At 41.1% G+C, this 24,366-nt stretch overlaps 1 protein-coding gene across 4 annotated transcripts in view; it reads right to left on the reverse strand.

Annotated features, from left to right (window-relative positions):
- nubpl (nucleotide binding protein-like) overlaps positions 1–24,366 on the reverse strand; it is a 59,506-nt gene that overhangs the window by 5,070 nt on the left and 30,070 nt on the right. For all 4 annotated transcript variants that reach the window (XM_073040050.1, XM_073040052.1, XM_073040049.1 and 1 more), the window contains 6 exons: positions 23,495–23,534; positions 23,272–23,362; positions 21,902–21,995; positions 13,876–13,961; positions 6,829–6,949; positions 6,579–6,661 (listed from right to left, as the gene is read on the reverse strand). In XM_073040050.1, the coding sequence (XP_072896151.1) occupies positions 6,579–6,661; positions 6,829–6,949; positions 13,876–13,961; positions 21,902–21,995; positions 23,272–23,362; positions 23,495–23,534 (515 nt within the window). The remainder of the gene's footprint in view (positions 1–6,578; positions 6,662–6,828; positions 6,950–13,875; positions 13,962–21,901; positions 21,996–23,271; positions 23,363–23,494; positions 23,535–24,366) is intronic.

The following is a 24,366-nucleotide window of genomic DNA, read 5'->3' on the forward strand; positions in this document are numbered from 1 at the left end:
AGCCAACAAAAAGGCAGGCATAATTGGGACCCATGTGGGTGCCCATGGCTGCACCTTTGGTTTGGAGGAAGTGGGAGGAGCCAAAGGAGAAATTATTGAGAGTAAGAACTAATTCTGCTAGACGGAGGAGAGTGGTGGTAGAGGGGAATTGGTTAGGTCTGGAATCCAAAAAAAGCGGAGAGCTTTGAGACCTTCCTGGTGGGGGATGGAGGTATATATGGACTGAATGTCCATGGTGAAAATAAGGCAGTGGGGGCCAGGGAACTTAAAATCATTGAAAAAATTCAAAGCGTGAGAAGTGTCCTGAACATAGGTGGGAAGAGACTGAACAAGGGGGGATAAAACAGTGTCAAGGTATGCAGAAATGAGTTCAATGGGGTAGGAGCAAGCTGAGACAATGGGTCTACCTAGACAGGCAGGTTTGTGGATCTAGAGTAGGACCTTTTTAATTCCACATCTCATTCCCATTCTGATATGTCTATCCATGGCCTCCTCTACTGTCAAGATGAAGCCACACTCAGGTTGGAGGAACAACACCTTATATTCCGTCTGGGTAGCCTCCAACCTGATGGCATGAACATTGATTTCTCTAACTTCTATTAATGCCCCTCCTCCCTTTCTTACCCCATCCCTAATTTTTAATTTTTAATAATTTTTTCCCTCTCTTTCCCTCTCACAATAACTTCTTGCCTGTTCTCCATTTTCCTCTGGTGCTCCTCTCCCCCTTTCTTTCTTCCAAGGCCTTCTGTCCTATGATACTTCCCCCTTCTTTAGCCTTGTATCCCTTTTGTAAATCAGCTTTCCAGCTCTTAGCTTCATCCCTCCACCTCCTGTCTTCTCCTATCATTTCGGTTCTCCCCCTCCCCCTCCCACTTTCAAATCTCTTACTATCTCTTTTTTCTCTTAGTCCTGACGAAGGGTCCCGACCCGAAACGTCAACTGTACTTCTCCCTATAGATGCTGCCTGGCCTGCTGTGTTCCACCAGCATTTTGTGTGTGTTGCTTGAATTTGCAGCATCTGCAGATTTTCTCGTGTTTGCGTTTTTAAACGTTTTGAGAGGCTGATCAAGGACTACATCTGCAGCATGCTGCCACCCAAACTGGACCCCCTACAATTTGCCTACTGACACAACTGATCGACAAGACAACACAATAGCGACTGCTCTACGTACCATCCATATATACCTGGAGAAGAAGGATGCTTATGTGAGAATGCTGTTCTTGGACTAGAGTTCAGAATTCAACACCATAATTCCCTCCAGACTAAACACGAAGCTCAGAGACCTCAGCCTTGACTCTGCGTTGTGTAGTTGGATCCTGGACTTCCAGTCAGATCGCAGGCAGGTGTTAAGGGTGGGCTTTCTCACCTCCATCCCTCTGTCTCTCAACACAGGAGCCCCTCAGAGCTGTGTACTAAATCCTGTCCTTTACTCCCTGTATACCCATGACTCTGTCGCCATCCACAGCTCCAATCTGCTAATTAAATTTGCCAAAGACACTAAATCTCAAACAATAACGAGGTGGCCTACAGGGAAGAAGTTGTCTCTCTGACACAGTGGTGTCAAGAAAACAACCTCTCCCTCAATGTCACAAAAACAAAGGAGCTGGTTGTGGATTACAGGAGGAATGCAGACAGGCTAACCCCTATTGACATCAATGGATCTGAGGTTGAGAGGGTGAACAGCTTTAGGTTCCTCGGCATCTACATCACCGACAACCTCACGTGGTCTGTACACACCAGCTGTGTGGTGAAAAAGGCACAACAGCGCCTCTTTCACCTTAAACAGTTGAGAAAGTTTGGTATGGGCCCCCAAATCTTAAGAACTTTCCACAGGAGCACAATTGAGAGCATCCTGGCTGGCTGCATCATTGCCTGGTATGGGAACTGTACTTCCCTTAATTGCACGATTCTGCAGAGAGTGGTGCGGACAGCCCAGCGCATCTGCAGTTGTGAACTTCCCATTATTCAGGCCATTTACAAAGAAATATGTGAAAAAAGGGCCCGAAAAATCATTGGGACCCAAGTCATCCCATCCACAATCTATTCCAGTTTCTACCACCCAGGAAATGGTACAGCAGCATAAAAGCCAGGACCAACAGACTCCAGGACAGCTTCTTCCACCAGGCCATCAGACTGATTAAATCAGACTGATTTGAGTGTATTTCTATGCTACATTGACTGTTCTATTTCTTATAAATTACTATGACTGCACATTTAGACGGAGACGTAATGTAAAGATTTTTACTCATGTATGTGAAGGATGTAAGAAATAAAGTCAATTCAATGAACACACACAAAATGCTGGAAGAAATCAGCGGGCCAGGCAGCAACTATGTAAAGAGTACAGTCGATATTTTGGGTTGAGACCCTTCAGCAGGACTGGGGGAAAAAAAGATGAGGAGTAGATGCAAAAGATGGGGGAAAGGGAGGAAGAAACAAAAGAAGATAGGTGAAACTGGGAGGGGCAAGTGTGAAGTAAAGATTGGTGAATTTTGACTGAACTGTGAAAGACAATCACCAGAGTGCTTCAGCAATCAATGCTCACACACCCCTAGGATAGCAAACAGTACAATGCAAAAGTCTTAGACACATTTATATAGCTAGGATATTTTAATAGTAATGTTATGTATTGCTGCCACAAAAGAAAACATGGCATACATGAGTGATGATAATCCTGATTCTGATGTGGGGTTTTTTCGTGGACTGAGAGTGGGAAAGGGACAGGGAGAGGGGAATCATGGTTGGAAAAAGGGGAAGGGAGAAGGGAAGAACCTGAGAAACATTTTGTAATGATCAATCAACCAATTGTTTGGACTCAAATGACCTTGCCTGGTGTCTCAGGGCTGGACCTATCTGCATCTGTGCCACCACTCCCACCACCCCTGGCACTCTATCTGCCATATGTGCCACCCCCACCCCGGCACTCTATCTGCCATCTGTGCCACCCCCACCCCAGGACTCTTTATCTGCATCTGTGCCACCACTCCCACCACCCCTGGCACTCTATCTGCCAACTGTGCCACCCACACCCCGGGACTCTTTATCTGCATCTGTGCCACCACCCCCACTCCTGGCACTCTTTATCTGCATCTGTGCCATCCTCACCCCTGGCACTCTTTATCTGCCATCTGTGCCACCACCCCACCCTTGGCACTCTTTATCTGCCATCTGTGCCACCACCCAAACCCCTGGCACTCTTTATCTGCCATCTGTGCCACCACCCCACCCCTGGCACTCTTTATCTGCCATCTGTGCCACCACCCAAACCCCTGGCACTCTTTATCTGCATCTGTGCCACCCCCACCCCTGGCACTCTTTATCTGCATCTGTGCCACCCCCCACCCCGGCACTCTATCTGCCATCTGTGCCACCACCCAAACCCCTGGCACTCTTTATCTGCCATCTGTGCCACCACCCCACCCCTGGCACTCTTTATCTGCCATCTGTGCCACCACCCAAACCCCTGGCACTCTTTATCTGCATCTGTGCCACCCCCACCCCTGGCACTCTTTATCTGCATCTGTGCCACCACCCCACCCCTGGCACTCTTTATCTGCCATCTGTGCCACCACCCAAACCCCTGGCACTCTTTATCTGCATCTGTGCCACCCCCACCCCTGGCACTCTTTATCTGCATCTGTGCCACCCCCCCACCCCGGCACTCTATCTGCCATCTGTGCCACCACCCAAACCCCTGGCACTCTTTATCTGCCATCTGTGCCACCACCCCACCCCTGGCACTCTTTATCTGCCATCTGTGCCACCACCCAAACCCCTGGCACTCTTTATCTGCATCTGTGCCACCCCCACCCCTGGCACTCTTTATCTGCATCTGTGCCACCCCCCCCACCCCGGCACTCTATCTGCCATCTGTGCCACCCCCACCCCTGGGACTCTTTATCTGCATCTGTGCCATCCCCACCCCTGGCACTTTATCTGCCATCTGTGCCATCCCCACCCCTGGCACTTTATCTGCCATCTGTGCCACCACCCCCACCCCTGGGACTCTTTATCTGCATCTGTGCCACCACCTCCACCCCTGGGACTCTTTATCTGCCAACTGTGCCACCCACACCCCGGGACTCTTTATCTGCATCTGTGCCACCACCCCCACCCCTGGCACTCTTTATCTGCATCTATGCCATCCCCACCCCTGGCACTTTATCTGCCATCTGTGCCACCACCCCCACCCCTGGCACTCTTTATCTGCATCTGTGCCACCCCCCACCCCTGGCACTCTATCTGCCATCTGTGCCACCCCCACCCCGGCACTCTATCTGCCATCTGTGCCACCCCCACCCCAGGACTCTTTATCTGCCATCTGTGCCACCCCCACCCCGGCACTCTATCTGCCATCTGTGCCACCACCCCCACCCCTGGCACTCTTTATCTGTCATCTGTGCCACCCCCACCCCTGGCACTCTTTATCTGTCATCTGTGCCACCCCCACCCCTGGCACTCTATCTGCCATCTGTGCCACCGTCCACCCCTGGCACTCTTTATCTGCATCTGTGCCACCCCACCCCTGGCACTCTTTATCTGCCATCTGTGCCAGCCCTACCCCTGGCACTCTTTATCTGCCATCTGTGCCACCACCCCCACCCCTGGCACTCTTTATCTGCCATCTGTGCCACCCACCCCTGGCACTCTTTATCTGCCATCTGTGCCAGCCCTACCCCTGGCACTCTTTATCTGCCATCTGTGCCACCACCCCCACCCCTGGCACTCTTTATCTGCATCTGTGCCACCCCCCCACCCCTGGCACTCTTTATCTGCATCTGTGCCACCACCCCACCCCTGGCACTCTTTATCTGCATCTGTGCCACCACCCTCCAGTGGCATTCCACCCTCATCATTCCCAACAGTGTTTGTTCCCGCTAGATTTACAAACTTGCTCTCTGCTTCACATTGACAAATACAGTAATACAGTACTATGTATACATACGCACACGCGCACACACACAGACAACTTTTGCACATTATTGTAGTTCAGAAATAAAATGTTGCTGCACAACTTGACCACTTTCCAGAGCCATGAGTATTTACCCAGCTCTGGAAAGTGGGTGTACCTACACCTTGGACTGCAGCGGTTCAAGGCGGCAGCTCATCACCACCTTCTCAAGGGCAATTAGGGATGGGCAATAAATGCTGGCTTGGTTGGCGATGCCCACATTCCATAAGTGAATAAATAAAAAAGCAAATGGTTTGTGAAATAATGAACAGGTCATCAAACTAAACCTACAATCTTTCAAATGTCTTAATCTAAGAAAATTAACCTTGTTTACACTCAAATCAGCGTGAGTTAATCAGTCTGATAGCCTGGTGGAAGAAGCTGTCCCGAAGTCTGTTGGTCCTGGCTTTTATGCTGTGGTACTGTTTCCCAGATGGAAGCAGCTAGAATAGATTGTGGTTGGTGTGACTCGGATCCCCAATGATCCTTCGGGCCCTTTCTTCACACCTGTCTTTGTAAGAGTCCTGCATTGTTAATCAATGTATTATTTGTCATCATCAAAGCAGCATATGCCTTTAATCAGAAGTCACAAACCTCTGTACATTGTACCAATGGTGTTCCTTAGGCTTCGAGTATTACTCATTGTTTTGTTATGGAAGTCTAGAGATGAATGTATCTTGATGATGACAATCAATATTTGACATTTCTATTTCAAGCATGCTATTACTGTATAGTCAAACCTGACAGACCCAGCACCTTGCGCACTCCAGAGCTAGATAGAGATCACTTTATGTAGTCTCACTGATAGAGATGAACTTGGCACAGAAATTATGGCTATAGAAGCTTTTAACATTCCATGTTTCTTGATTTGATCACAGTCCAGAAGGCCATTTGGCTCCATATAAGAGCAATCCAACCTATTTCTTTCAGCAACATGTTCCATAGACACCCCCCCCCCCCCCCACCACAGTCAACCACGTTCATTCCCCAACCTCTGGTTCTCAATCATTCCACCAACAGAAACAGTTTATCTCCATTTAGTTTTTACTTTTCAGAACCCCTTATAACTGCTTCAGTTCAATCTCAGATTTTCCAGTCTCTATTCATAAATAAAGCCCATCATCTCCAGCATAATTTTAGTAAATCCTTTCTGCCTTTACCATCTTCCATAAACTGTGGAACCCAGAACTGGATGCAATACTCCAGTTTTACTTGAACTCGTGTCTTATATAGGTTCATCAAGACTTTCTCACTCTTGAAATCTGAGCCTCTATTTGTTAAATACCAGTATGCCATATGGTTTTTAACCCCTTTTCAAAATTCTCAATCCCTTTCAAATTAACTGTGCAAACTGACCCCAGGTTTTTGTTCTGGAAATGTTTTTAGAATTGTCTTCTAGTTTACATTTTGTTTTCTCATTCTTCCTGTCACAGTGTATCACTGCATTTCTCAGCATTAAACTTCTCAGCACAAAATACAAAATAATTTGCTAATTTTCTCTGAAGTTTAAATGAGATATGCAATACTAAAAACATTATAGTACTATATTAAGTATTGAGATTTTGTTGGCATTGATTAATTGGAGGAAATAAAATATTAAAAAGTTCTAATTAAAATGCACCATACCTCTGGACTGTCTGGATGAGATACAACAATAGGTTGGCCTTTATCTGACATTTCTCTTATATTTATATGTAGTGGAATATCACCTAAAAAGAGATAAATCAGTTTTATTTTCTAGACATGATGTAACATAATTCTTAAGACAAAATAACGTTATCTTGTATGGTTAGAAATCTGTTGCAAGATCATAACAGCTTTTAGATTCACATTGCACCTCAATCAACTTAATATGAAAGGTATGTTAATTTTGTACCTAGGACATCTAATTGAAGCTTTGCTGCCAGCTCTTTTGCTCCTTCAGCCCCAAATATGTGAGTCTCATGTTTGCACTTCGGACACTGGAAAACACTCATGTTTTGAACAATACCAAGAACCTGTTAAAAGAAAGAGGTGCTAAGTTTTAGAGATGTTGAAGTTCTAATATACATATATTTATTTATGAAAAGGGTATGGTATTGGATACACACAAAGCTAAACTTGATCAATTGATCATTTGCAGCCACAGTACACTTCAGTGATTATTGTTGATAGTGGAGAATTTGTTTATACCTCAGCAGGTTCACTATTGATACATAATTGATGATTCAAGACTGCAGTAACTTTCCATTTACATTTAGCACATGCTTGTTGCTTTATGTAGATTTGTGACCATAATGTATTGTATAACTTTAATTACAAGCCAATTTACTATCTTTCTCTAGAAAAATATTTCCTCCGACTTTGCACAAGGGAACATCAAAAACATTTTAAAAATAAAATTAATTGGACACAATTGTCCAAAAAATAATCCTGGCTCTAAAAGTGGATTTACTTAATTCTGAAACAAGAATTCTCTTTGATAAACGAAGACAATTGTTTAGGGTTCAAATTCATTATGGATTCATGGGATGAAGGGCCTCTGTGTCTGTGGTTAGGATTCCATGTTGAAATAAATTTGTGTCACTTCAATACCAACCCTACTTTCTTAATATTCTGTTTGCCAAATCCGCCCACTCTTTTGACCTCAACTGCTATGAATTCATATATGTTTTGGTCTCCAGGTTGAGTCTCCATATGCAACAGCTGCCATTACTTCGTTAGTTTCTCTCAGAGACCTTCCCACTCATACCTTAATCATCCAATTTTGAAGCATCTACTCAAAGGTCAAATGTCCTCTAAATTCACTGCCTAACATTTTAATTTCTTAGTCATACAGTGCCTCTTTTCACCTCTATTCTAACAGATTTAATTAATGCTTTCTTCTTTAGGGATTGGCATTCTCTTTTCACCCCAACCTACATCATCACAAAACTCAACATCAATCCATCCAGATTCACCAGCTGTTGCCCAATCTTTTCATAACTTGTGAAGTATTGCTGTTTCGCAGTTCTTTCATTCACTTGGTTAAAATTCCTTACTCATGTGCAATCCTGCTTCTGTCCTCGTCAATACCCTAGTCAAAATTGCAAACTTCATTCCTGGGGATGTCTTTCATAACTAAGGTACGTTGCCTATTTTTGATCTATTTTTTAAATCCACTGAGACTTTGAAGAGACAAAATGCTATCCTTCTCCATCAAGTTCTTATTTAACTTCTGAGAATAACCTTGAATTATAACTCTACTGCACCCCTCCCCCATCCAACTGTGGTTAAAGCATCACCAGCAATCTTATTTTCATATTTCACTGGTAACTCCAATTCCCTTCAAGTTTGTTCTATAAAGATTTATCAATTATATGCTGTTTCCTGATCATCTAGAGATACAAGGAATCAACAGAAATTCTTTATTCATACATAGCCAGTATCCCAATTTGGTCTCTTCATAATCGTTCCGAATACTGGCCATTCTTTTACATGAAGGTAATGTTCCCGCAATTTACTCTGAAAATCAGGAGAACTAAACTCAACTATGTTTCAACTCTAACCCAGAAGAAGTCAACTCTATCTATGATCCAGACATCCTTGTCAACCAGTTACCTTGGGACCCAGAATGCAAAATTTTGGCATTCTCTTAAACTGAATAGTTTTGGATCCAATATCCTGCTGAAGGCATACTAACAATTCTACAATATTACATCACTAGACTTGAGACAACAATGCTGTAAGCCCTTCCTGTCAACATCGCAAACTTCAAAACATCTATCCTTCAAAATATTCAGTAATCTGAACCTTGCTATACGTTGTACAAGGAGCACTTAATTTTGTGAGCTCTAAATGCTTATGTGCATTTCTTGTCCCTACTTGGTTAAAATTCTTGGTTAGAATTCTTGTCCCTACTTCTGTTGAAGACTTATTGGCTCCAAATCCTTTGGTTGTGAAAGTCTCAAAGTAAATCAAAGTTTGGATTTCTTTCTTAATATTTTCTCAACTTCTAAACAAATTTTGACCATATTTAAAATAAGGCCTTTTAACTTCACTGTCACAATGTAGCATTTTTAGTTATAGGGTCATAGAAACAGCACAGAAACAGGCCCTTTGGCTCATCTGATCCATGCCAAACTATTTAAACTGCCTACTCCCATTGATCTGCACTGGGAACATAGCCTCCATACTCCTACCATCCACGGACCTATCCAAACTTCTCTTAAAAGTTGAAATCAAGCTTCTGTGCACGTGCGCTGGCAGCTCATTCCACACTCTCATGATCTTCTGAATGAAGAAGCTTCCCCTCAAGTTCCCCTTAAAATTTTAATCTTTCACCCTTAACACATGAACACTGGTTTTAGTCCCACCCAACCTCAGTGGAAAAGGCCTGCTGGCATTTACCCTATCTATACCTTTCATAATTTTATACATCTCTATCAAATCTCCTCTGTCTTCTACATTCCAAAGAATAAAGTCCTAACCTATTCACTCTTTCCTTGTAACTCAGGATCTCCAGACCCAGAAAATTACTTGTACATTTTCTCTGTACTCTTTGAACCTTTTTTTTTCTTTCCTGAATATAACTCACCAAAACTGCACCAATATGAATATTCCAAATTAGGCCTCACCATGCCTTATACAACTTCTTATACATTGATCATCCACAAATTTGCTGATCCAGTTAAACACATTATCACCCAGATCACTGATGTAAATGACAAACAACAATGGACTCAACACTGCACTGAGTCCCTGTGGCACTCTACTAATCACTAGAAAATAATAGTACTGTATTTTTTATTAATAGTACCTGTATGTATAATCTATATTTTCATTTATATTTATCATTATTATTATTGTTATGAGCAGAGAGACAACATCTGCCGGAAGTAAATTCCTTGTATGTGCATAGGTACTTGGCGATTAAAGTCTGATTCTGATTCTGATTTTATAAAATGTGAAATTTGAATGAGCATCTATGCCCAAAAGAGGTAACAAATCCACATCCTACAGCACCAATATTCTGGAAGCAAATGAAATAAAAATAATATTTAGTGCAAAGTTTTGAAGGCAGGAAGATCACATACTCATCCAGTCAAATTCATGTTGAATTATAAACAAGAGAAAATCTGCAGATGCTGGACATCCAAGCAACACACACAAAATGCTGGAGGAACTCCAGTTCCTGGTTTACAGTTCTGGTCACCGAATTATAGGAAATATGTCAACAAACTGGAGAGAGTACAGAGGAGATTTACTAAAATGTTACCTAGGTTTCAGCACTTAAGTTACAGAGAAAGGTTGAACAAGTTAGGTCTTTATTCTTTGGAGCATAGAAGGTTAAGGGGGGACTTGATAGAAGTATTTAAAATTATGAGAGGGATTGATAGAGTTGACATGGATAGGCTTTTTCCATTAAGAGTAGGGGAGATTCAAACAAGAGGACATGAGTTGAGAGTTAAGGAGGAAAAGTTTAGGGGTAACACGAGGGGGAACTTCTTTACTCAGAGAGTGGTAGCTGTGTGGAACAAGCTTCCAGTAGAAGTGGTAGAGGCAGGTTCGATTTTGTCATTTAAAAAAAAAAATTGGGTAGGTATTTGGACAGGAAAGGAATGGAGGATTATGGGCTGACTGCAGGTAGGTGGGACTAGGTGAGAGTAAGTGTTCAGCATGGACTAGAAGGGCCAAGATGGCCTGTTTCTGTGCTGTAATTGTTATATGTTTATATGGAACTCAGCAGGCCAGGCAGCATCCATGGAAAAGAGTACAGTCAACATTTCGGGCTGAGACCCTTCAGCAGGACTGGACAAAAAAAGATGAGGAGTAGAGTTAAAAGGTAGGGGGAAGGGAGGGGAGGGCAGGTATGGGTCTGAATGCTAATGAGGGAATGATACCCCTCCTCCCTCACCACCATTCAGGGCCCCGAACAGTCCTTCCAGGTGAGGCGACACTTCACCTGTGAATCTGTTGGGGTCATATACCATGTCCGGTGTTCCAGGTGTGGCCTCCTGTACATCAGTGACACCAGATGTAGATTGGGAGACCGCTTTGCTGAGCACCTATGTGCCATCCGCCAGAAAAAGAAGGATCTCCCAGTGGCCACCATTTTAATTCCACTTCCCATTCCCATATGTCTATCCATGGCTTCCTTTACTGTCCTGATGATGGCATACTCTGGTTGGTGGAACGACACCTTATATTCCGTCTGGGTAGCCTTCAACCTGATGGCATGAACATCGATTTCTCAAACTTCCAGTAATGACGCCCCCCGCACCCCTCTCCTTCACCATTCTCCATCCTCTTTTTCCTCTCTCATCTCATCTCCTTGCCTGCCCATCACCTCCCTCTGGTACTCCTCCCCACTTTTCTTTCTTCCATAGCCTTCTGTCTTCTGCTATTAGATTCCCCCTTCTCCAGCCCTGTATCTCTGTCACCTATCAACTTCGCAGCTCTTTACTTCACCCCTTAACCTCCCAGTTTCTCCTATCACCTTGTGTCTGCCCCTCCCCTCCCCCCAACTTTTAACTCTACTCCTCGTCTTTTTTTCTCCAGTCCTGCTGAAGGGTCTCGGCCCGAAATGTGTACTGTACTCTTTTCTATAGATGCTGCCTGGCCTGCTGAGTTCCTCCAGCATTCTGTGCATATTGAATCATATGCAGCTTCTATATTACATCTTATTGGTGTGATTCAGAGCCCGAAGCAAGCTTACCATGATGCAGCTCTAACTGGAATAATAAACAGGAATACCATTCATGAACTGATCAATTCTATAGTTTAAACAGTTAAAGATATTGTCATCCTAGTTTGTTTCATTTCATTTTAGTTGGATTTCTCAATTTTGTATCTATTAATGTAACTATCTTATTTAAATAGATACAACTGTGGTTTTGTTGAATAGGTTTATAGTCATATGGGCAGTACAGTGGAGTAGCACAGCATTACTGAACAGAGTTTCAGACCCAACCTCAGATGCTGCCTGTCTGTACTTTGCACTTTCTCCCAGTGACCATGTGAGTTTTCGGCCACATCCAAAAAAGTACAGATTGATAGGTTAATTGGTCGCTGTAAACATGTATGTGAGTGGCAGAATCTGGAGGGAACTGTAAGAAGTTAGTACTAACTAGGTAGACTGAAGGGCCAGTTACCTTGCTGTATGCCTCAAAACGGTTGGAACCCCTATACAAATTTGAAGAACGCAGCAGGTGCTTTCCACATAATCCACTGTTAGTTTCAAATTACAACCTTGGATAAAATTTTAAAGCTGCTTTTCTTCTTTCTACTATTAGTGACACAATAGCACAGAAAAATACACTTGAGCTGTATGTTGCAATCTCCAATAATGACTAAAATGTCATAACATTTACAGTAGTGGATTACTCATGGCATTACATTGCCAATCCAGAATTAGTTCCAGTACAAAAAGTTTACAGGAGTAACAATTCAAGGTCATAAGTAAATTAAGTTTCTCTCAGACATCGGTTGCATAAAGTCAGACATTAAGTTGTAACTACAGATCGTTATCAAATAATTACTACATCTGGAGTGACAAGATTAAGATGGGTTACAATGTTCCAACTAGCTGTGTCCTCATTCTTTGTGTCTTAGCTTACAGTATACTGTATATCAGGATTGGTTGCTTAGAAAAAGTCCTTTACAGTTTCTAAGCTGCTATGGAATTGTGCAACATTCAGTAGTTAATGTTTCCTCTAAGAGAGGAAATATAGAAAATTGGTAGAAAGAGAAACTATAACAGAATTTGTCTTATTCAATTTCATACTGTTATGAATGTACCACAGCTCTGAGGGGCCGAAGGGTGCGGGACCAACCCCCTCCTTCCGGAGAATCACAAGATCGCTATTAATTCAGGTCTTGGACCCAGGAAATGAGAGACAATGCAACGGATTTGACCATTGTTCTTAGAGACACCTGTGTGAATTGCAACTCTATAGTACGTGCCAGCTATCAGGGACACGGACACCCTCGGGCAATGTGGGTTGGGGATTGTATCATCCTACCTTGATTGACATTTACAAATCTGCCAGTCATGATAAAAAGGAGACTGCAGGAGGCAGTACCCCAGCGACGCACTGGACGGAGACACCATCACTCATCGCTCCCGTAAGGACGGGAAGCTATTCGGGAGCCACGTGTGATTTGGTTCCCCTAGCTTGGGAAACGCGTGGCTGATAACCCCGAAAAGGATTCCGAACTGACAACGGGGAACTCACGTTCCCGACTCAACGATTTGAGTCCAAAAGGCTGGCAAGTTTATTTTCTCTCTCCAACCCGTGAACACCCAGCGGTCCATAAAACGGCTAAAAGCCTTCATGAACTGGCGAGACTTTTATATTTCCATCGGACAATCGTTTTACCCCTAGACAAACGATAGAGCTACTTCTTATTGTTGATTATTACTATACCCGCGCTTTAGATTGAGTATTGATGACATATATTATCTGAATGTTTGTATTAACCTTACTTTTGTGCCTCTTTATAAATAAAAACGTTTAAAAATAGTACCATCAGACTTCAGCGGACCTCTCTATCTTTGCTGGTAAGTGACCCAGTTATGGGGTTCATAACAATACCAATTGCCTTATCCAGTGAAAGATCTAGTCCATCAAGTCTCTGCAGCCATTTTCTCTACACATATGCTGGTTTTTCCTTTATTTTACTACTCCTTTCTTACAATTAACTTGATAGCAAAATGAAAAAAATCCATGGGTTCCATCTGAAAAATTATTCATATCAGAGAATCCCATTTCTAAATACTTTCTCTGCAAACAAATTTTTTTGCAATTAGAAGGTAGAAAGTGCTTCATAATCCAACTTCAAAAATTCTAATTTTTAGCTGCTACAGAAATTAAATATCATGCAACAATATGAATAAAATAATTTATTCCCAATACAGTTTTAATCATGAACTTAAGACATATTTTCCATAGATTGTACTTACAGGAACACTAACTTTTTGAAACATCTTTGCTGCTCGCTGTGCATCCAACAAAGCAATGTCCTGGGGAGTAGAAACAATAACAGCTCCTAAAGGCAAGTACAGTAAATTCCATTAGAGTGCCATCTTTCTGAAGCTACAGTGCCTTGTAGAAGAATTCTGCCCCCAACCATATATTCACATAAATGAGCATTACAACCAGGGATTTTGATCAATTTAACTGACATTTTACTTGTAGATCACATGCTCCCTTTTTCACAGCAGAGTCCAAAAAAAAAGGTAAAATAGTGAAGCATGAAAAATTAAAAATTCAAAAACTGAAATGTCTGCAGTTCAAAAGTATTCATCCCCCTTTCCTCAGTACTTAGTTGAACCACCTCGTAGCTATTACAGCCAGTAGTCTTTTTGGAAAAGACTATTAGCTTTGCACAATGTGAAGGAGCAAAATTTGCCCATTCCTCCTTCTAAAATTGCTCAAGCTGTGCCAGGTTAGTTGGGCAGTGGCAGTGGACAGCAATCTTGAGGTCTTGCCAGAGATGTTCGAACGTGCTAAGGTCAGGGCTCTTACTGGCCACTCGTGGACATCAAATTTTATTCATTTGAAGCAGCACCATGGTTGCTCTGGCAGTGTGTCATTGTCCTGCTGAAAGACAAACTATCTCCCCAGATTAAGCTTTCTACGAGAGGCTGGCAGGCTTTTATCCCGGATTTCTCCGCATTTAGCAGCATTCATTTTCTCATCAATCCTGACCAGATTTCCAGCACCATACTTTATAGTTGGGATGGTTTTCCCGGCTGATGTGCAGTGTAAGATTTACGCCACACATACTGCTAAAAGAAACATACCCTTGCCCATCAAGATTTTCCAGTGTCACTTAGAAGATATTGTAAAGATGTGGAAGAAAGTCCTGTGGCTGGATAAGACTAAAGTGGAACTTTTCGGTCTCAACACTAAACTGTGCACTAAACTGGCGTAAATCTAAGCAATTTTGAGCAACTGTGCAAGGTGGAATGGGCAAATTTTGCTCCATCACATTGTGCAAAGCTAATGCAGACTTAACTAAAAAGACAATTGGTTGTAATAGCTACAAGATGTGGTTCAACTGAAGTTCTCAGCAAAGGATAGTGAATACTTTTGAGCTGCAGACATTTCAGGTTTTGAATTTTTATTTTTTCATGCTTTACAATTTATCCAAGGAGCATGCAATTCACAAATTAAAATCTCAGTTAAAAATCCCTAGTTGTAATACCCATTTATGTGAACAAAGGGTTGAGGGCTAATTCTTATACAAGGCATTATAAATGAAGCATTTCAGAAACTGCATAAAATGAATTCTCAATTATGAAGTCTCGAGTATGGGCATTTTTAGCAATGTCATGGTTTAAAAAATGCTTCTTTTCTACCCACTCCAGCTACGTAAAGCTACAGCTGAGTACTTTGAAATTGCCTGAAGATTTTTGAACCTGTAGCAATAAAATCTGCTGGAGGAAGCCAGTGGTTTCTCAAGGTAAGGTTTTGACCTAAAGCATCAACAATTCCTCCCTCTCCTCCCCACCATTCCTACTCCCTGATGCCATTTGACTCACTGAGTTTTTCTAGCAGGCTGTTTGCGGTTCTAAATATTTTACTTCATTTTTTTGTCAAGGTAATGATAATGATAATTCATATTTCAAGCAGTATTTATTGAATAGTAAAAATAAGAAAAAGCTAAAAATACACGAGGCCAGGCTAGCATATATGGAAAAAGAAAAGGAGCTGATGTTTTATGTTGAAAAGCTTCCATTGGAATATGGAAATGTTAGAAATCAAACAGCTGTGAGTGGAGTGCCACAGGGGTCAGAGCAGGGCCTGAAAATACTCATGATCTACGTTAATGCTTTGGAAGAGAGGACCAAGTGAGGTGTTCTCAGTTTGCTGATAACAGTGAACTGAGTGGAAAAGCAAACTGTGCAGAGGATGCAGAGAGATATAGACAGGTTAAGTGAGTGGTCAAGGGTCTGGCATATGGAGCACAACACTGGTAAACGTGAGAGCAGCCATTTTGGAAGGAAAAAATAGAAGATCAGATTGTTTTTTAAATTGTGAAAGATTGTACCACACTGTTGTGCAGGGGAACTTGGGAGTGATTGTACGTGAATCGCAAAAGATTGATTCACAGGTGCATTAGGTTGAAAGTTCAAATAAATTTATAATCAAAGTACATTTAAGATGTTGGAAAAGATTTGTAGCTCAGGTTGGGGATGTTGTTGTTGTTGTTGAGTAGCTCAGCGAGTTGGCTTGTTAACTTGCAGACGTTTTGTTACCTAGCTAGACAACACTGTCAATGCAACTTCGAATGAAATGTTGGTGATCAACATTGTTCGTCTTTTATGTGTCCTGCGATTAGCACGTGTGTGTGTGTATACATACATATATACACACAACAACATAACGGTCGACTAACATAGCCCAGGTAACAATTATCACCTAACCAGATTTTAACGAACCAATCACAGATTACATAATCGATAATCAATAGAAATGGCATATACACACACACACACGCACGCGGACTAATAACGGGACACATAAAAGATGAACAATGTAGATTACCAACATTTCATTCAAAGTCGCACTGATGATGTTGCCTAGCTGAGTAATGAAATGTCTGTAAGCTAACAAGCCAGTTCGGCAAGCCACTCAACAACATTATCAAAGTACATATACACGTTACCATATACTACCTTGAGATTCAATTTTTTGCAGGCACTTACATGAAAAATAAAAAGGTAAAACGGAAACTATGAAAATCCATACATAAACAAAGACTTACAAACAAACAACGTGCAAAACATTCGGAACTATAAAAATTCAAAAAATACTGAGAACATAAGAATAAGGAGAACATGAAGATGAGTATGAGGTCATAAAATCAGTTCAAAGTTGTGGTGGGTGAAAATATCCAGTGGTTTAGGAGCCTTGTGGTAAAAGGGTAATAACCATTCCTGAACCTGGTAGTATGGAACTTCAGGCTTCTGTACCTCCTGCCCAATGGTAGTAGCGAGAAGAGATTATGCCCGGGATAGTGGGGGTCTTGGATGATGGATGCTGGTTTCTTGTGGCAGTGCTCATGTAAATATACTCAGTTATGGAGAGGCCTTTGCCTGTGATGGACTGGGGTGTCCACCGCTTTCTGTAGTCATTTCCATTCCTGGTCATTGGTGTTTCCATACAAGGCCATGTAACCAGTTAGGAGACTCTCCACTGTGCAGCTAGAAAAGTTTGTCAGAGCTTTTGGTAACATGCAGAATCTAAGCAAACTTCTCAGTAGAGGAACTGTCGTGCTTTCTTTAATGATAGAACTTACATGATGGTCCCTGGACAGATCCTCTGATACATTAATACCAAGGAATTTAAAGCAACTGACCCTCTTCACCTCCAATCCCCTAATAAAGACTGGTTCCTACTAGCCAATAATTATCTCTTTGATTTTGCTGATGTTGAGAGAGAAGTTGTTGTGGCACCACTCAACCAGATTTTCAATATTCATCCAAATACCAATCTGTCATCACCTTTGACTTGGCCAACAGTGGTGTCATCAGCAATCTTTATTATGGCGTTGGAGTTGTAATTAACCTCACAGTCTTAAGTATTACACAAGTAGAGCAGGAGACTGAGCACACAGCCTTTTTGCGCACCTGTACTGATGGCGATTGTGGAGGACATGTTATTGCCAATCTGTACTGACTGGGGTCTGCAAGTGAGGAAATCAAGGATCTACTTACACAAAGAGGTATCGATATCCAGGTCTTGGAGCTTTGTGATGAGTTTTGAGGGAATGATAGTATTGTACACTGAGCTGTAGCCAATGAATAGCATCCTGATGTATGCATCTTCATTGTCCAGGAATTCCAGAACCAATGAAATGGCATCTGCTATTAACTTGTGACAATAAACAAAAACTGGAGTGAATCCAGGTCACTCAGGTGGGGTTGCTATGCTTCATGACCAACCTCTCAAGCACTTTATCACAGTGGATACAAGTGCTACTGGACAATAGTCACTGAGGAAGGTTACCATGTTCTTCTCGGTTATTAAGAAGGCAAAAGGAACATTGGCCTTCATTACTAGAGGGATTCAATTTAAGAGCAGGAAGCTCACGTGGCAACTGTACAGGGTGGGGCCACACATGGAGTACTGTCTGCACTTCTGGTCTCCTTACCCGAGGGAAAATATACTGGCTTTGGAGACCGGGCAGAAGAGGTTCACCAGGTTGATTCCTGAGATGTGGGGTTTAGCTTATGAAGAGAGACCGAGTCACTTGGGACTATGTCTATTGGAATTCAGAAGAATGAGAGGGGATCTTAAAAGACCATATGAAATTATGAAAGGGACAGATAGGGATGAGTCAGGAAAGTTCTTTCTGCTAGAAAACTAGAATTAGGGAACATAGCCTCAAGATACAGAGGAATAGATTTAGCACAGAGATGAGGAGAAACTGCTTTTCTTCGAGAATAGTGAATCTGTGGAATTCTCTGCCCAGGGAAGCAGTAGAGACTACCTTATTAAAAACATTTAAGACACAGATAGATTTTTGCATAGCAGGAGAATTTAGGTAGGTAGAGCTGAGCCAACAGCCAGATCAGCCATCTTATTGAATGGCAGAGTAGGCTTGATGGCCTACTCCTTCTCCCGTTTCTTATATCTTATGTTGTAACGCAATAATGCTGAAACTGTGAAGTACAACACCTTGCAGCTGCAAGAAACTGGAAATAAAGTGAATGCTGAAAGTACAAGCAGCACTGTGGAGGGTAAAAAGATGTCTTAAAATTATGGGTTGATAAGCCTTCATCAGGACTGCCCAATACTGATGAAACCAAAAAGACTGGTTCTCTGAAATTTTGGAATTTGGCCTGAGGATTACAACTTGTCCAGATGGAAGGTGAAGTACTTTTTCCTCCTGAATTTTGGGTTACTAACCTTTCTCTGCCAATGTCATCGTAATTTAGGACAATCGATCTTGGTGTCAATTTCCTTTATTTTATGCACTGGTCCATTTTCCTGCAATATTGATTTCTAACTTTTCCTAGATAAGATGAAAGATTTAAGAGTATCGACCCGAAACATCAATTGTTTCACAGTCCAGAAATGTTGGTTGAACATTAAAAATTTCCAGTAGCTTCTTTCTTGTTTTAAATTTGCTTATCAATTGACTGAAAAAGAGATGTGATGACAAAGCAGATCTTTGTATAGTAGCCAGATCGATGCCAGGTCAGGCTGAGGCGTTGGAAATCACAGAACAAAGCAGCACAGTGAAGGAGGGTGATGCAATAACACATTGTCAGTACCAATTGAATTGACTTTATTACTTACATCCTTCACATACACAAGGAGTAAAAATCTTTACATTACGTCCCCATCTAAAAGAACAATGTGCATTTTTTAAGTAATTTGTAATAAATAGCATGTACAATAGGACAGTCAATATAACATAGAAATACAATTCCATCAGCATGAATTAATCAGTCTGATGGCCTGGTGGAAGAAGCTGTCCCAGAGCCCATTGGTCCTGGCTTTCATGCTGTGGTACAGTTTCCTGGATGGTAGCAGCTGGAACAGTTTGTGGTTGGGGTGTCTTGGGCTCCCAATATTCCTTCTGGCCCTTTTTACACACTTGTCTTTGTAAATGTCCTGAATAGTTGGAAGTTCACATCTACAGATGTGCTGGGCTGTCCACACCACTCCCTGCAGAGTCCTGCAATTAAGGGAGGTACAGTTCCCATACCAGGCAGTGATGCAGCCAGTCAGGATGCTCTCAATTGTGTCCCTGTAGAAAGTTCTTAGGATTTGGGGGCCCATGCCAAACCTCTTCAACCATCTGAGGTAAAGAGGCACTGCTGTGCTTTTTTCACCACACAGCCGGTATGCATAGACCACGTGAAATCTTCGGTGATTTGTATCCTGAGGAACTTAAAGCTGTTCACCCTCTCAACCCGAAATCCATTGATGTCAATAGGGGTTAGCTTGTCTCCATTCCTCCTGTAAACCACAACCAGCTCCTTTGTTTTTGCAACATTGAGGGGGAGGTTGCTTTCTTGACACCACTGTGCCAGGGTGATGACTTCTTCTCTGTAAATTGCCTCATTATTATTTGAGATCAGGCCAATCGATGGAGTATTGTCAGCAAATTTAATTAGCAGATTGGAGCTGTGGGTGGCGACACAGTCATGGGTATACAAAGAGTAAAGGCCCTGAGGGGCACCTGTGTTGAGGGTCAGAAGGGCAGTGGTGAGGGAACCCACTCTTATCACCTGCCAGTGATCTGACTGAAAGTCCAGGATCCAGCTACACAAGGCAGAGTGAAGGCCAAGATCTCTGAGCTTCTTGTCGAGCCTGGAGGGAATGCTGAACTGTAGTCCAAGAACAGCATTCTCACATAGACAGCCTTCTTCTCCAGGTCTGTAAGGATGGTATGTAGAGCTGTGACTATTGTGTCACCTATTGATCGGTTTGTGTCGGTAGGCGAATTGTAGAGGGTCCAGTTTGGTTGGTAGCATGCTGCAGATGTAGTCCTTGACTAGCCTCTCAAAGCATTTACTTATTATTGAGGTGAGTGCGACAGGACTCCAGCCGTTCAGACAATTGAGAACATAACTAAAAAAGTCTTACAGCCATGGGAACTATCCTAATATAAACCATCTCACTAAAACTTAGGGGATGAAACAAGTAAATTTGAATGTTTTGGGAACTGATATCTCATGGAAAGGATGGTTTGTTAAGTTACAAAAGCTCAAAGAAACATTCTGAAAATAGAGAAACCAAATGGTTGAAGGAATTGTCAAATGGAACTACAAGGAATTTGAATTTAAATAAAAAATTTACAGATGAATAAGGATTTGAACTAAGGATTTGTGTAAATAGCAACGAAAAAAACTTGGCATGTTTGGAAGGTAGAGTATGTAAAGAAATAGGAAATAAAAAGGTGCCTTAAGAGATGACCAGCAGCAGTTACTTAAGGCTAACGACTGAAACTACTAGAAAATAACTCACCAAGATCAAAACAATGTCAAGTTGATCAAGAGTGGGTAATATTTTAATACAAGCAATGAATTTGAAAATTGTGAAAGTAAAGAGTTGCAGAACGAAAGAGTTAAGTAATTGTTTTAAAATATTTATGAATTTTCAAGTTGACTGAACTAATCATGATTAATAAAGTATACCTGCTAGCAAAGACATTCTGTGATATGTTTTATAGTGCCCTATATCTAATTGGTAACAGATGAATGTTGCAAGCCAATAAAGACATGGTGGTGTGTGGAGACCAGATTGTTAAGTCTCCTACTTTTCCTCTTCCTTGTTGCAATGCCTCCAAACCAGATGTATGGTACAAAATACAGGAAAGTACCACATTTAATTGGCTTTAATTTTAATACAAATTTTAGAAAGTGGCATTGAGAAAGGAATCATTAACGCAAACACAAGGAAATCTGCAGATGCTGGAAATTCAAACAACACACACAAAATGCTGGTGGAATGCAGCAGGCCAGGCAGCCTCCATAGGAAGTAGTACAGTCGACGTTTCGGGCCGAGACCCTTTGTCAGGACTAACTGAAAGAAGAGATAGTAAGAGATTTGAAAGTGGGAGGGGGAGGGGGAGATCCGAAATCCAGCACTTTGTGTGTGTTGAAAGGAATAATTACTTTGATTTACAATTGGAAAAAATATTAAATTATTGAGACCCAAATTATTGAGATAAAAACATCTGCGGCCTTGTTTCTGTTACATCAAAATAATTTACTTCATGAACATTTTAATTTACATATAAAATTACTCTGCAATATAGAAACCAAGTAAAAGAAATCTGATCATACAAAACCAGACAGCCAAGCCAAAACAGTTTTCTGGAATTGGTATTTTAAATATTTTGTCAGTGTTCCATTGTGTGGCTTATAATGTTTTGCAGAACAACCAAATCCCAGTCACAAGTACAACTTACTCCATGATATAACAATGATAGTTTTGCACTATAAAGAAATTACTTATACCTACCTGAAATAGGTATGTTTTGAGAGATGGAAAGCTGCACATCTCCTGTGCCAGGTGGCATATCTATAACAAGGTAATCCAATTGACCCCAGTCAACCTACAGAACAGAAGATATCTATAACAAGGAACTTTGAAAATTTTTAATCACCCAACAAATAAATGATCTACAAATTGTAAATTAAATTAATAGCCTATCTGCAAAAGTACTTGACGCTAAATTAGAAAGTTCATTCTCCAAGCCAAACTAAAAAACACAAATTGAAAATAAGGAGAAATTCACAAAATTATTTTTGTTTAAAGACACTGATAGCAAGATCAGTAACTTAAGAAATAAATCATACATACAGGTATCCCCCGCTTTTCAAAAGTTCGCTTTACACCACTTCGCTTTTACGAAAGACCTACATTAGTACCCGTTTTTGCTAACCGAAAGAAATCTGAAGAGGATTTTCGCTTTTATGAAAAAAGGCGAAAAGTGAAAATAGCATTCAGCGCTTGTTTTGCAGCGAGCTGTTATAGAGGCAGCGCACACCCCTTCTCTGGGAACTACACTCAGCATCAAGCCGCTATAGCTTTGAACTGCATGAGGTTTTCACTACGATTGACAGTGCTGCAATGATTGCAGAAAAGTATGACTTTAATTTTAAATGGGCACGTAGGTTTAGGGCAGATTTGCAGGATGTTTTGAGTGCTTACAAAGAACTGTATGATAGAAAAATGCGTGAACCTTCCAGTGAGCTCACTGTCTTCCCAATTCTGGTAACTGAAACTACACTGTACATACATTATTTCTACTTTATATAGGTTGTGTATTTATCATATCATCCCTGCTTTTACTATATGTTAGTGTTCTTTTAGGTTTTATGTGTTATTTGGTATGATTTGGTAGGTTATATTTTGGGTCTGGGAACACCCAAAATTTTTTCCCATACAAATTAATGGCAATTGCTTCTTCACTTTACACCATTTCGGCTTACGAAAGGTTTCATGGGAACGCTCTACTTTCAGATAGCAGGGGAAACCTGTATACCAACATTAACAACTTATGAGTACATTTGAAAACATATCATCAAATGAAAGGTCTTGCACTGTTGACATAACACCAAGCCACTTTACCAATTAGTAAGAACTCAGTTTTTTTGCACATCATGAACTCCTGATTTTGGATTTTGACCAACTCTGATGCTTAGAAAAATCCAAGATAAACAGACATTTCAATAAACATAAAAGAACAGCTATCATGGAAGATTGATGCCTGAATAGGAATTACGTTTATGTGGTAGCAATTTAAAAGATGCCTGGTGATTCATATGATTTCTGCAGAGATTATTTTAGGTATTTATCAAAATACATCAGAAAAGATTGTTCCTCACTTGTCTCAACAGCTTTTCTATTGCTGACATCACCATTAGACCTCGCCAAACAATTGGTGCTGTTTCCTCCACCAGAAAACCCATTGACATGCTACCGAGGCAAAAATAAGCACAAATTCAGCATGTACTTAAAAGCACTGACAAAAAGCATATTTTATTAAAGACTACTAATTAATTCATTAATACAAAGAAGATGGAATATCATTGAATGAAAATTGCTTACCAGTTAATTCCATAGTTCACCAAGGGTATCATCAAGTTGCCTTTTAAAAGGGAAAAGGTATGATAAATAGATTGTTTATTCTAAACTATGTCTATGACCACATAATCCCATCTACTAAATGCAAACAACATATTCAAGTCTTATGCTACAAAGAGACAACTTATTCACCAGCACAGAAAGGGTGGGGACAGGCATTTTTAAAAGCTTTTACAATACATTAGGAAAGTCACAGAGATATCATTGTTGATTTAAAAAGGGCTCTCATCAAGATGTTCTTCTGAATGCTTCTTTTCTTTTCAAATGTCTTGTCATAGTGCAATTACAATGACCAGCAATGAAGGTTATTATCTTCAAAGATAGAAGTAGATTTATAAAGGTAGGTAACAAGCACCAATACCTCTGACTCAATAAACAGATAAACTTCATGAGGCAATCCAAGTTCACAACTATAACTGGTAGTAGTGGTAATCTCTGAACTGAATCCGAATCAGGTTTATTATCACCGGCATTTGACATGAAATTTGTTAACTTAGCAGCAGCAGTTCATTGCAATACATAATCTAGCAGAGAAAAAATAATAAGAAAAAGAAAATTAAAATAATTAATAATAAATAAACAAGTAAATCAATTACATACAGTGGCATGCAAAAATTTGGGCACCCCTGGTCAAAATTTCTGTTACTGTGAATAGCTGAGTAAAAGATGATCTGCTTTCCAAAAGGCATAAAATTAAAGATGACACATTTCTTTAATATTTTAAGCAAGATGACTTTTTTATTTCCATCTTTTACAGTTTCAAAATAACAATAAAGGAAAAGGGCCCAAAGCAAAAGTTTGGGCACCCTGCATGGTCAGTACTTAGTAGCACCCTC

This window comes from Hemitrygon akajei, chromosome 3 (assembly GCF_048418815.1).
Source record: "Hemitrygon akajei chromosome 3, sHemAka1.3, whole genome shotgun sequence".
NCBI lineage: Eukaryota > Metazoa > Chordata > Chondrichthyes > Myliobatiformes > Dasyatidae > Hemitrygon > Hemitrygon akajei.